At 38.7% G+C, this 12265-nt stretch overlaps 1 protein-coding gene across 15 annotated transcripts in view; it reads right to left on the minus strand.

Annotated features, from left to right (window-relative positions):
- Positions 1 to 905: 905 nt before the first annotated feature.
- ADAM22 (ADAM metallopeptidase domain 22) overlaps positions 906 to 12265 on the minus strand; it is a 242205-nt gene continuing 230845 nt past the window's right edge. For 14 of the 15 annotated variants that reach the window (XM_077997084.1, XM_028846111.2, XM_077997080.1 and 11 more), the window contains 2 exons: positions 5889 to 6012; positions 906 to 2976 (listed from right to left, as the gene is read on the minus strand). In XM_077997084.1, the coding sequence (XP_077853210.1) occupies positions 2956 to 2976; positions 5889 to 6012 (145 nt within the window). In that variant the 3' untranslated portion in view covers positions 906 to 2955. The remainder of the gene's footprint in view (positions 2977 to 5888; positions 6013 to 12265) is intronic. The other variant, XM_028846114.2, reaches the window with a different exon arrangement.

The following is a 12265-nucleotide window of genomic DNA, read 5'->3' on the forward strand; positions in this document are numbered from 1 at the left end:
AGATTTAAATGTTCCTTTAAATCAGGGTTGATTGCACTACAACGACTATGGATAAATGGAACATCTCGGGCAGCTGGGTGCCAATCTGTAGTCTTATCAATGCATAAAACTTTAGAAAGAGGGGGAAAAGGCATACAATGAAACATAAAGGCCAAATAACTGCTCTCTTCTGCTTAGCAATGATTTTGTAGTGGATTGGGAAATATAAATATTAGTTGCATGATATAAACTGTTATATGGCCTCAAAGTTTCTCTTCAAAATAGTTATTTAAAGAGAAATAATGCTGTGCTTGTATATTTAATGCTACCTACCTCAGTGGATGAAAAGTCATAAATGTTTAGATGTAATGCCTCTAGAACCCCAACATGAGTATATATACAGATACTTCTTGAAACTCTCCCTTGAGACTATAAATTTTTCAATGAATCCCACAAATGGCTCTAAGAATGTTTAAACATGGGAGATAGAGTAGATTCCAAGAATAGAACATTAAAGTTACTGTATACGTAAAATCATAATCTCTAAAAATAAAACATAAAAATTTTTATTCAGTTCCACAGGAAGGTGGAGCTTCCAAGGAGGGTAATTACAAACTATATACCTCTAGAGCAACCATGTCTCCCAAAAGGCACATGATAATGATTTTCATTTGAAATAATAATTTCATGTAAAAATAACTGAGGTGAAGGAAGAAAGACACATGGATGGATGATAGACAGAGATCTGTTAACTTCTCAGCTAGCCGTTTGTGGATTCTTTCAAATTAGAGTTTGTGTACCTGTAACTAGGAAGCATATTTACATGAGGCACCTTATATTCAAATCTATAAACTCTTTTATAGTCAAAATAAACCTTATAGCATTAGCCTTTTATACACTCAATACCAGGAAACATTCAGTGCACGTTACAGTGATCTTGGTAAAAAGTCACTTTATTTGCTACATCTTTCCATCTGTCTGCCCTTCTGTTATTGGCTTGAGCTATGTGGCAACAGTGCCCAACACTCACCCAAACCTTGGCCTGATGGATCGCTTTATGGTCATATTAACAATCACATCCCTTCCTGTCATGAAAAATGCTGTTTTACATTATGTAATTTTGGATCATTAAATTGTTTTCCAACCATTTCAAAGACTTTCAAAAGAGAGGTCCATTACCGAAGACTTAAACACAAAGCACAAAATGCTGCCTTCTAACTCGGCCCTTCAGTTTGGGCATCCTATGTAATCAATTTGATTACATATGAAGATGATATGGATTTTGTCCATGGATACTATGGAAGAGGATCAAATTTAGAGATTATTTCTGAAACCCTGTCTGCAGGTTCCATACCTCTTAAGAACACACAGAAAATTAGGAAATCAGAAGTATACTTCAGAGCAGACCATGTGATTGAGCCCATCAATCTCCAGCCTCACTAGGGTAGCTAGCTTTCTTTTGGAATGACAGATCTGCCATTATAACAGTTATCAAACTTTGGTTTTAAAGAAGGGTCTTTTAAAATAGAATCCTATTTTCCTATGGATTAAAAAATATATGGTTCAAAGCATCAGATTCTTTCCCCCTGCCAGCTGTTAGTGTAGCTCTGCAGTTGCTGCACCTCTGTGGTTTAGATCTAACTTAACCCTTTATGAACAGTTGAGGCTACCCAACTCAAACAGTAGAATCTTCCATCATCTTGCTCCAGAGTGAGTACAGAATGACTTGTTGGGATTCACATCCCAGTGATGATAAATATTCTTAATCAGTAGTGTCAAAGTTGTTTTTGTTAAAACAAGTCATTCATTTCACAGATAAGGGTGACTGAAAAGTTTTGTCAAGGAACAAAACTTCAGGCCACAAAGGGTTAGAGTATTGGCAAGTCAGAAGCTACCAGCTCACTGGCAGTACGTGGTCTCATGTGTCTTTGGTGCACTTGCTTAATCTCAGCAGGACACATTGCTGAGGGGCTGGCTCACTGGGATGAGATGGGATGGATGGATGGGATGGATGATGTCCAGGGAGCAGCCAATCGGGAGCAGAGTGGGCTCCTGCATCAGCAAACTGTGGAGGCCAGAAGTTTTGCTGGGCATTTAGTTCTCTCACTCAATTACTTACTCAATAAAACTGCGCCTCCAGACTGTGCACAGGTTAAAGGGACATCACATGTTTTGGACAAATACCAATTATGGAGAGACACATTTACAGCACTGACCACTATATTTACATTACCTGCTTATAGTCTTTGAAGATCACTGGATGGATGACGATGATGTGATTGTGACTGAATTTTTAGGCATTTGGCAAAATACACTTGTGTGTAACAGCTGCATTTTTTTAAATTTTAAAAATGTTACATATATACAATTGTCCTTGTATGCTAATATAAATATGAAAAGTAAAAAACAAAACAAAAAATACATGTTTAAAGTTAGCCTATGGGATATTGGCCTCTCAAAGCTTTGAAGTCCTGCAGAAAAATCCTATATGCCTTAGCCCTGCATGCTCGTTTCTATTATGGGATGTTGTTTCCTTAAATATGGAAAACAATAAACAGAAGCTTCATGCATATAGCATTACTGTTTACAGTGAGGATGTGCTTCAGAACATCAAGTTCTGAATCCACTATTGTCCCTTAGGAAACTTGCTACATTTGGGTCATGTGAGTTAACTTTATGGATATTTCTACATCTTATCTGTCATGCGGATTATCTGTTAACATACCAGTACCTTTATTGTTCCATGTTATAGTGTAACATTTCAGTAGTTCTTTTCATGATTCAGTTAAACCCTAAGCCAACGACAAAAAGAAAATGGTAACCAGATGTGAGACTCCACTTCCTCTCCTCTGTAGCATCTCAGAGGGTCTTCGTATTGTCTGAAGAGCAGATAGATTTGCAGTGATTCCATGAGCCTGGATTTCTATAAAAGTTGAAGTAAACAGTTTTCGATGTATCACATGTAAACAGTTGATCTTAAATGGATGTCTCCCATAGCTGCACAACAGAAAAGAGCAAAATTGCACATTGTGAAAGCAGGAAGCAGATGTATTCTGAGTAGGAGATGAAAAAGATTCAGTGATTCCATCCACACATATGTGACTGTGGATGCACACTCTTGCAAAGTCTAAAAAGTGGATAGAATAAACACTCCAACTTTTAGCTCTCTCTTTCCTCAAAACCTGTGTCTCAACCTTTTCAACAACAGCCATCTTTTGATACAAAAACCATCACATCCTCATTTAATGTTACTAAAATTTTGAATAAATATTGTGTCTCAAATGAAATAAAAGAATTTAAAATATTTTCTTTTAGCTATACATACCCTTCCTTTCCCCAGGATTCCAAGACAGCCAGCTAGAGCAGTGGTTCTCAACCTCAGCTGCACATTACATTAATCTGGGGAGGTTTCTACAATTCCGCTTCCCAGGCAGCACACCAGACCAACTAAATCAAAATCTCTCTGGGTGGGACTCAGGCGTAAGAATATTTTAAAAGCTTTGCAGATGATTCCCTTGTGCAGCCACAACAGAAAACCACTGACATCGGGGAAGTGTGACTCCATCAATTCCACCATCACCCACTTGAAAATCACTGCCATACACTCCAATTCTATCACTACCTCCTTAAAAACGGTTCTCTCTCATGAGCTGAGGTATCACAGTGGAATGATACATTCAAGGCAGGATGTCCCTTCATTCATGCTGTCCCTCCTACCCTCTCCTTGCTTTTGCCATGAGCTCTATATTGGCCCTGTTCAGATCGAATTTCTACAGTGTTCAGCAATCACCTTAATGGACTAATAACAAGTGTGACATGATCAGATATGAATGCAACTCAGTTCACCACAAAAGGATGACCAATTTAAAAAGAAGATCAAGCTGATGAAATATGTTTCCAGGCAATATAATTTAGATATAATTATTATAAACATAAACAAAGCCTATGACCAGAGTGACTTAGGTTATATCCAATTTCCATCCATATTCCATTTTTATTGGACATTTGATACATGTCACTCTATATATAATGAGTTTCTGGGAAAGAAAAAGGAGAAAAAGCCAAGTGATTAAGTAGATGTTTCTATACAGGTTCCCTTAATATGTTCTCCCAAATCTTCATGGAAATCTTGTTCTGAATGCCCAAGTCTGCCTACCCCACAGGACTGTGGTAAAGCCACCATCCTATCTACCTTAGGTCTGCTTTATATGTCCTTTTTATTGAAAAGACGCCAACCCCTTGGAAACCAAATGAATATCTGAACTGTGGGGATCTTCGTGAATGGGTGACACTGGTGGTGGAGAGGAGTTAAATGGGGCTTGTGGTGGGTCTGGAGCAAAGACGATCTGAAATGATGCTCAGATGATAGTCTGGAGGGCTAAAGGGTTTAGACTCTGGCCTTGGAGAGCTGAAGTTTCCTCAATATTTTTTTATAAAGATTAAAAATAATATGTGACAGAAAGGAGAAAGAAGGGAGGGACAAATGAATAACACTGGGAAAAACCTGAATGTCATGACTACCCCAGTGGGATAAAATGAGCAATTTCCAAGCATCACTTTCCACATGAGGCATGCCTTGGCCCACACCTATGTGGTGGTAGCAGAGGGGCTGCTGATAGGAAGATCTGCTTGTTCCACTCTCCACAGCCCACAGAGACATCCCAATGATAGGGGCTGTGTATTTGGTAGGATTCTGCCACATGCTTATGTGGCTGTTCCACAGTGCATAGAACAAATCAGACCTTTCACGTAACAATCGCAGCAGCCAGAGTCTTTGTAGTCATCTGCTCAGCCCAGGAAAGGGGCTATGGGCCAGCCATTTTTTCTGGAGAGCTATCGTTTTTACAGGCTCTTGTGTGGTAACATCTCCAATAACCCAAACTCTGACATGACAACAGCTGAGGGAATGTCCCTAACTTGATGGAGCAAAACAGGGATACAGACAATTTAGCAGAAAGAAAGTCGGGTGCTACACTTAGACAATTCTTTGAGGAGGGCAGGAATGACATCAGTCTCAGATTTCATTATCACACATGCCATCATGAACAACTAGATATCTATCAAGAAGTCTTCTGTTAATTCAGAAAGCTGAGTGCTGGGAATCTGAATTGTCTTATCTTTTACCATTTCTCATATTAACATACAATGGTAATTTTTTATTATTAACAAAACACTGCTGGTAGTTTTTAAAGACGTTTGGATTATAGTGATCTACACAGCTTTTAATTATTTGTGCCTTCTTACTGACTCTGAGTTAAATTAAAATTTGAATGATCCACGTTTACCTTGAACCACATAATTTAGGTTTGGGATCAAAGAGATTCTGAAACATCTCTTAAGACCAAAAAGTCCAACCAGCAGCTAACACTGCCGAGGCTTATAAGCTTTATTTTATTTTTTTGCAACATTATTTCTAAGAAGATCAACATTACAGTGTAAATGACCACAACAGAGCCTGGACATCAATAAAGGTAATTATTCTTTGGTTGTATCTTTCACTTAAGTCTCTGAGGGCCAGTCTGCCTCTCTAAACTCCACTGTATCTCCAATTCTACATACTGATATGTTTCAGGAATGTTGTGAGACAGAGTGGCAGTGTGATTAAAATGTAAAAGGTGACATAGAAAAATACAGTGTTTTGTTTACTCAAGGTTTTACTATATTAGCTATAATAATATATAAATATAGAGCAATTAATTACACAAAATGTATCTAGGCTATATCAATGTAGATTGAACTATTTGCAAATATAAATCTGAAGCCAAAAGTCCCAAGAATCTCCTTATCTTCAAGTTTGATTTTTTCATTTTCTTAGGAACAAGGGAGGAAAAATGATTCTCTCTTTTACAAACTCATAGATAAATGATAATGACTGAGCATGTCAGCACATGAAAGAGGTTTCCACATACCCTTGCACTTTGTCGGTTCACTTTCTTCTCCTCATCAGGAAGTGGAGGCATTGGGTAAGGGTATTTTCTGCTGGAGGCAATAGACCCAGTTGATGAAGAAGGAGACTTGGCAGGAGATAAAGTCCTGAGATGTTGAGAACATGAAATAAACATCATGTGATTGCCTAACATTTTTCAAATATCTGAAAAGTGGGTTCAGAACAAACCCTCTGACTTCTAACTTTCATATGCCACTACTGCAAAGATTTAACTACTGGGAAGATATTCTGTCATTCTCAACAGTGAAATGCTGCAATTTTATCTTCCTAATTTCATGACTGCGATGGATTATTTAAATGTTAGTACATAGAATGATACTTTTAAACTACAAGCCACTAAAAATGTATCCTATAGAATGTATCCTATAGAATAGATAAAAAGCTAAAATGGAGAAGGGATGAAATTATTCTAAGAGCTTATAATGGTAAATTACATGTATAAAATATTAATATTGTGCCTTATTTTTACCACTTAATGTACAAATGTTTAAGTACAATAATTCCAATTTTCTCTTAAGATCTCAAAATCCATTACAATTGATATATTTATTAGTTGCTAAATCACACACCAGTTTACACAACACTCATGCATTCAGAGGCCAGTGTGTTAGTTGTGAAGGAACAAAGGCAAATACAGGGCTTTTAATAAATTAGTAAACATGCAAGCAGTAAGGAGTGCAGAGTTCCAGCCAAACAAAGTATGATGAGAACATACAAAAATGGTCTAATTAGTCCCTACCATCAGCATTTCTATGTAAGCCGTTGGTGTATTATGCTGTACTTGATTGGTTTTGCATGTGTAGTGGTAATTTGTGACTAAGCTGAACATACTAGACAAGCCCATATCTATTGCTAACTTGTCTTTAAAGTGAAAAAAAAAAAACAGCTGAGTAAAAAATGTCTACTCATAACATATCAATGAAAAACAGATGTGATAACTGTAGTACCTATTCCATTCACAAACATTACCACTGCTCCTTAATCCCTGGTGCAAGGTGGTAAAAACCCACATTGCTGAACTGGTTACACTGCCACATTACAGCAGAAGTATTTATTTCAGTAGAATGTACCTCATCTGCTGTGACTGACCCAGCCTGGGAATGTTGGCTGGGAGGGGTGGGGGTAGCATTGGGTAGGTCAAGATCTACTGCCTAGGCTGCATTCAATAGCATAAAGGTGTCTTTTTTCCTCCCTTGTTTTAAATTTTGGTTTGCATGCATACATTATCCTTTGCTCTGGTTCTGCCATAGTTTTCATACTAATTTCCATTTTATGGACACTGAATTCAAACTAAAGTTTGAAAATAATTTTTCCTACACACCCAAAGATAGTAGTAGTGAACATTCTTGATAGATTTTAAGAATGAAGAATGGTACAATTCACTTTTAATCTGTAACTCCTATTTTTGAAAAATGGCTAGGACCACTCCTTTGCCTGAATGCTTAGAACACAGCAGCTCTTTGATTTCTCCTATGTTAATGCTCTTCATTGCGGAGCGGTGAGGAGTGCAGAGTTCCAGCCAAACAAAGTATGATGAGAACATACAAAAATGGTCTAATTAGTCCCTACCATTAGCATTTCTATGTAAGCCATTGGTTGGGCTTACATAACAACGGATGGGTGTAACTAATACTAGTACTTCAAATTCTCTAAAGTTCTATTAAAGCAATGTACTACTTCATATTTTTTAATTGAGAAATTATTTTTTTTATTTTAGAAAAACACTTTAAATAGGACTATGATCTTCAAGAAACAAATTTGGTACATGTAAGATGTTGGCAAACTTCTGCATTTAGATATTTAAATGCATCTTTCTAAAATAAGACTGTTAACCTGGCATCAGTTTTTTAGCCTAATCACTACTGATAAAATATCCAAGTTTAGGAAAGCTAGTAAGGTACACAAACAAATAATTAAATCTTGTTTACTTTAGGGGATCATGCAAAATGAGGCAGCATGTGTGTCCACACCATTAGCTATTAGCTTTTAGCTTCATAGTCATTCCAGCTTAAAGCTGGAATGCTTGGCCATGGGTCCAAATGGCCAGCCTGGAACACGTACAAAGCCATTCCAATGAGGGGTGCTGAAGGTCCAGTCTTCCCCTCAAATATCTTCCTATGGGCAAAGCCAATTAAGTTAGAACAAAAACAGGAGATTTTCTCCAGAACCCCAAAGAAATTGCACATATACTTCTTCTTAAAATAACACGCTAGTTAATTGACACCTTGGACCCTGAGGGGAAGAAGAGAAGCTGAGCAGGAAAGTTTTAGCAGGGGAAAGGGTCCTGGAGGCGGGTATAAAAGTGATTATCTTGGGGGGATGAGAGCACCAGAGCAGGAGTCAAAACAGAAGTAAAGAATAATAACATGCTTGTTAATTGGCATCTTGGACCCCGAGGGGAAGAGAAGCCCAGCAGGAAAGTTTTAGCAGGGGAAAGGGTCCTGGAGGCTGGGTGGTATGTGGCAGCATAAAACTGATTATCCTTGGGGGGATGGAGAGCACCAGAGCAGGAGTCAAAACAGGACTAGATGTCATGATAGGGTAAAACACTTTAGGGAAAATAAACTCAAAATGTCTCACAAATGTCTAAGGAAGACATTTCTTCAAAACTATCTCCAGGCTCTTTTCTGACCTTGATTGACTACTTGCCTGGCAGTTCCAGCCTGGCTTTCACCTAAAGCCAGGCACCAGCACAGCTCATTCACTTAAAAAGTAAAGTGCATCACTGGATACAAGTCAACCATTATTATTACTGCATTTTATTTTATTTTATTTTTTGAGACGGAGTCTCACTCTGTCAACCAGTCTGAAGTGTAGTTGGTGTGATCTCCGCTCACCGCAGCCTCTGCCTCCCGGGTTGGAGTGATTCTCCTGCCTCAGTCTCCTGAGTAGCTGGGACTATAGGAGTGTGCCACCACACTTGCGTAATTTTTGTATTTTTAGTAGAGACAGGGTCTCACCATGTTGGCCAGGCTGGTCTCAAACTCCTGACCTCAAATGATCCACCCACCTTGGCCTCCCAAAGTGCTGGGATTATAGGCATAAGTCACCCCGCCCAGCCCATTACTCTATTTTAAAAAATGATAGTTACCATAATGGATACCCTATTAGAATTACACAATAAAAGTATGTTTGTGTGCCAGTGGATTGTGGTGCCTCTTAAGGCTACATCAAACTTCCTGGGATTACCTTTTGTATATATGCCTGTAAGGCCAACCTCAGTTCAGTTCTGCACCCACGGACAGGCTAAAAACCAGGCCAGTCACATGGAGAGGGACACAAGTCCAACTCTTACTCACTTGTGTTCATATGTGAGTTTTATAGTAGGTTGATCCAGAAAAATTTGTTATTTTATTTTTATTTATTTATTTTTTTGAGATGGAGCCTCGCTCTGTTGCCAGGCTGAAGTACAGTGGTGTGATCTCAGCTCACTACAACCCCCGCCTCCCAGGTTCAAGCAATTCTCCTCCCTCAGCCTCCCAAGTAGCTGGGATTACAAGCACGCACCACCACACCCAGCTAATTTTTGTATTTTTAGTAGAGATGGGGTTTTACCCTGTTGGCCAGGATGGTCTCAATCTCCTGACCTCATGATCCGCCCACCTTGGCCTCCCAAAGTGCCGGGATTACAGGCGTGAGCCATCATGCCTGGCCTAGATCCAGGAGAATTTGTTAAGTGTACTAAGGGAGGATTCAAGTCATCAGTATCCACTCTGCTACTTTTAATTAAGGTGAAATGGAAAAGGTACAGATTTTGGATTCAGAGCCAGGCTCTAGTTCTGGTTCTGACACTTACTAGCTGTGCCACCTTGAATTACTCTTTGTACCTCAGTTTCCTCCATCTACAGAAAGGTAATAAGAATGCCTACACCTTAGGATGTGAGGAATAAAGATATCTCATAGGCACTTAATACACGATAGTTGTAATTATTCATTTTCTTTCAGAGTCACCAAAAATTCCATAGAATCATGGAAGTGGACTCGAAAACCCTGATGAAGTGAGAAATCAATGGGATAATACCCGAGAGTAAGGATACCTTCTGAGAGCTTATAACAGAACTGCATCCAGGATCTGGGTGTGGCAAGATAATGCACTTGTCCTGATCTCACTTGCTTCTTCCTGGTGGCCCGAATTCATGCAGAGAACAATCTGAGCAACCACTGTCATATCTAAACTGGATAAGGGGGCACAGCAGAGGCACTCTCATCACTCAATATCTATTTAGGCATTTGCCTTGCTCTCTCTAGCAGTGTGGCTACTATATTTTAAATGCTGGACTATATTTTGAACCAGTTTGCTGCAGATTGCATTTTGATAAGGATGCCACAAAGCCAACACCACATGGCTGTAATCCCAGCACTCTGAGAGGCTGAGGCAGGTGGATTGCTTGAGCCCAGGAGTTTGAGACCAGCTTGAGCAACATGGTGAGATCACATCTCTACAAAAAACAATAAGGTGACTTTTGCCCTCACTGGTGATTTTGACAAGAAGGGTAATCCTGAATGACCTGGCCACAGATGACGCAGATCTGAGCCTAAGCATAGAGTTGGCAAGGCACAAGCCAAGGTGTGGAAGCACTTTGGGGCTCCTATGTGAGGCTTGGCTTGGATAGAGAGTGGATGAAATTGTCCCTTGCATTAGAATCACTGTGTTAAACGTTCTGGGCCATGTCAATTATTTACCACCACCACAGAAATGCTGTATTGAATTTCAAATCTTATCACCTGTATTAACCCAAAAATGAGTTAAATTATAACTGTCCACAGAACTTTAACCTTTAAACATAAATATGATTTTTAACAATTAATTCTTAATTTCACTATCTACTGTAGGAATCAACATCTCATATTAGAATAGAAAATAAAGGAACCCTCTAAAATTGTCCTTGCAGTTTTTTGCACGTGCAACCGGGGTGCTAAAGCATTTCCCCATCCAAATTGCATTTAGTCATGCGGCTTCTGGGCAGACCTGGGTGCTGATTTTAAGAAACGTGACCTCTTTCTCTGAGAGCCACATAAACTACTCAGTTCACCCAGGGGAGGTGAATCAACTCTTCCGGGGTACCATTTCACAAATTATTGCTGCAAAAATGCTAAATCCATTTGGGAATAAAAACCCTAACCCATATAGGACCAAAGTCATTCTGTTTTGGATCCATGGCTGGTACAAATTACAATCTGCCCACAAGCCTGAGGAAAATAGAAAGGAGAAATAGGACTGCAGGTGAGCCAAGATTCCAAATAACAGTCAAAATCATCTTACCTGTCTTCCTGATGTTGGCCATCTTGGGAGCTACAGATGAGGGTGGGATGTTTGAATGTGAGTGTATGTGTATGAGGTTCAGTGTGGGAAAGTGTTGGACAAGCAGAGGGGCAGGGTAGGAGGGAAAGATGAGGTATAAAAGCAGGATATATTTTTATGAGCAGGCAGGAGTTATGCTTTCCTTGGGGCGTATGCAAATGTTATGGATCGAATTAAAAGGCAGGTAGGTCTAATCATTTTCTCAAACTATACATAACTAAACTAAATGGTACACTGGAAGAGAGAGTCCACCTTATATGGGTGCTGAGAGTTAAAAACACATACATATTTTGGTATCTGTTCAATGTTGACCCAAGACATGGCAATCAGTAACATGAGTTTATTGTAAAATTGTGTTCAGAAGAGGTAGTAATTGAGTACATATTTCTCCTTTACCTTAGTTGTCCACAAAGTAGTCAGATATAAAGTGGACATTTACCTCTAGGAAATCACTTTATTAGAAAGGGTGAAAAATGCCATTAAGAACTCTTGGAAATTCTTTCTGACCTGTAAATGTCACACAGAGCTGCAGTGAATTGAGTAAATTTGATAGTTTCTAAAATGTAGTGATATTCTTCTATTTTGTGAGTCAAGAATATATTTCCAGCTGCTTCCTGTTCTATTTGAAGTATTAGATGACAACATTTTTATTAGCATAAAAAATTCCTTACATGCTTTGTTGAGAATCTGTAAAACACTTCTCAGCACAGCCTTTCTCTGGTAGGAAATGGTTATACTGAACAAATAAAACCTAAACTCATTCCACATACTCCCATGGGGTCAATGTTGTCTCAGTAATTTTCCAGTTAGACCAAATCATTGTTTCTATCCAAGTAAAATCCCATCACATTTCACTTAGTTTCTTTATACGTTTTTCCTTGAATTTTTGTATACACTATGCACTCTTAGGCAGTAAGTAGGAAAAATGCATTATGAAACTGCTAGATTATAGAAACTAAATTGTTCAGGTTAATAGTGCTTCTTTATTAGTGGAAAGTATGTTTCATGCCCATAGAACACTACATAGCATAAAATGA

The sequence above is a fragment of the Macaca mulatta genome, chromosome 3 (genome assembly GCF_049350105.2).
Source record: "Macaca mulatta isolate MMU2019108-1 chromosome 3, T2T-MMU8v2.0, whole genome shotgun sequence".
Taxonomy (NCBI): Eukaryota; Metazoa; Chordata; class Mammalia; order Primates; family Cercopithecidae; genus Macaca; species Macaca mulatta.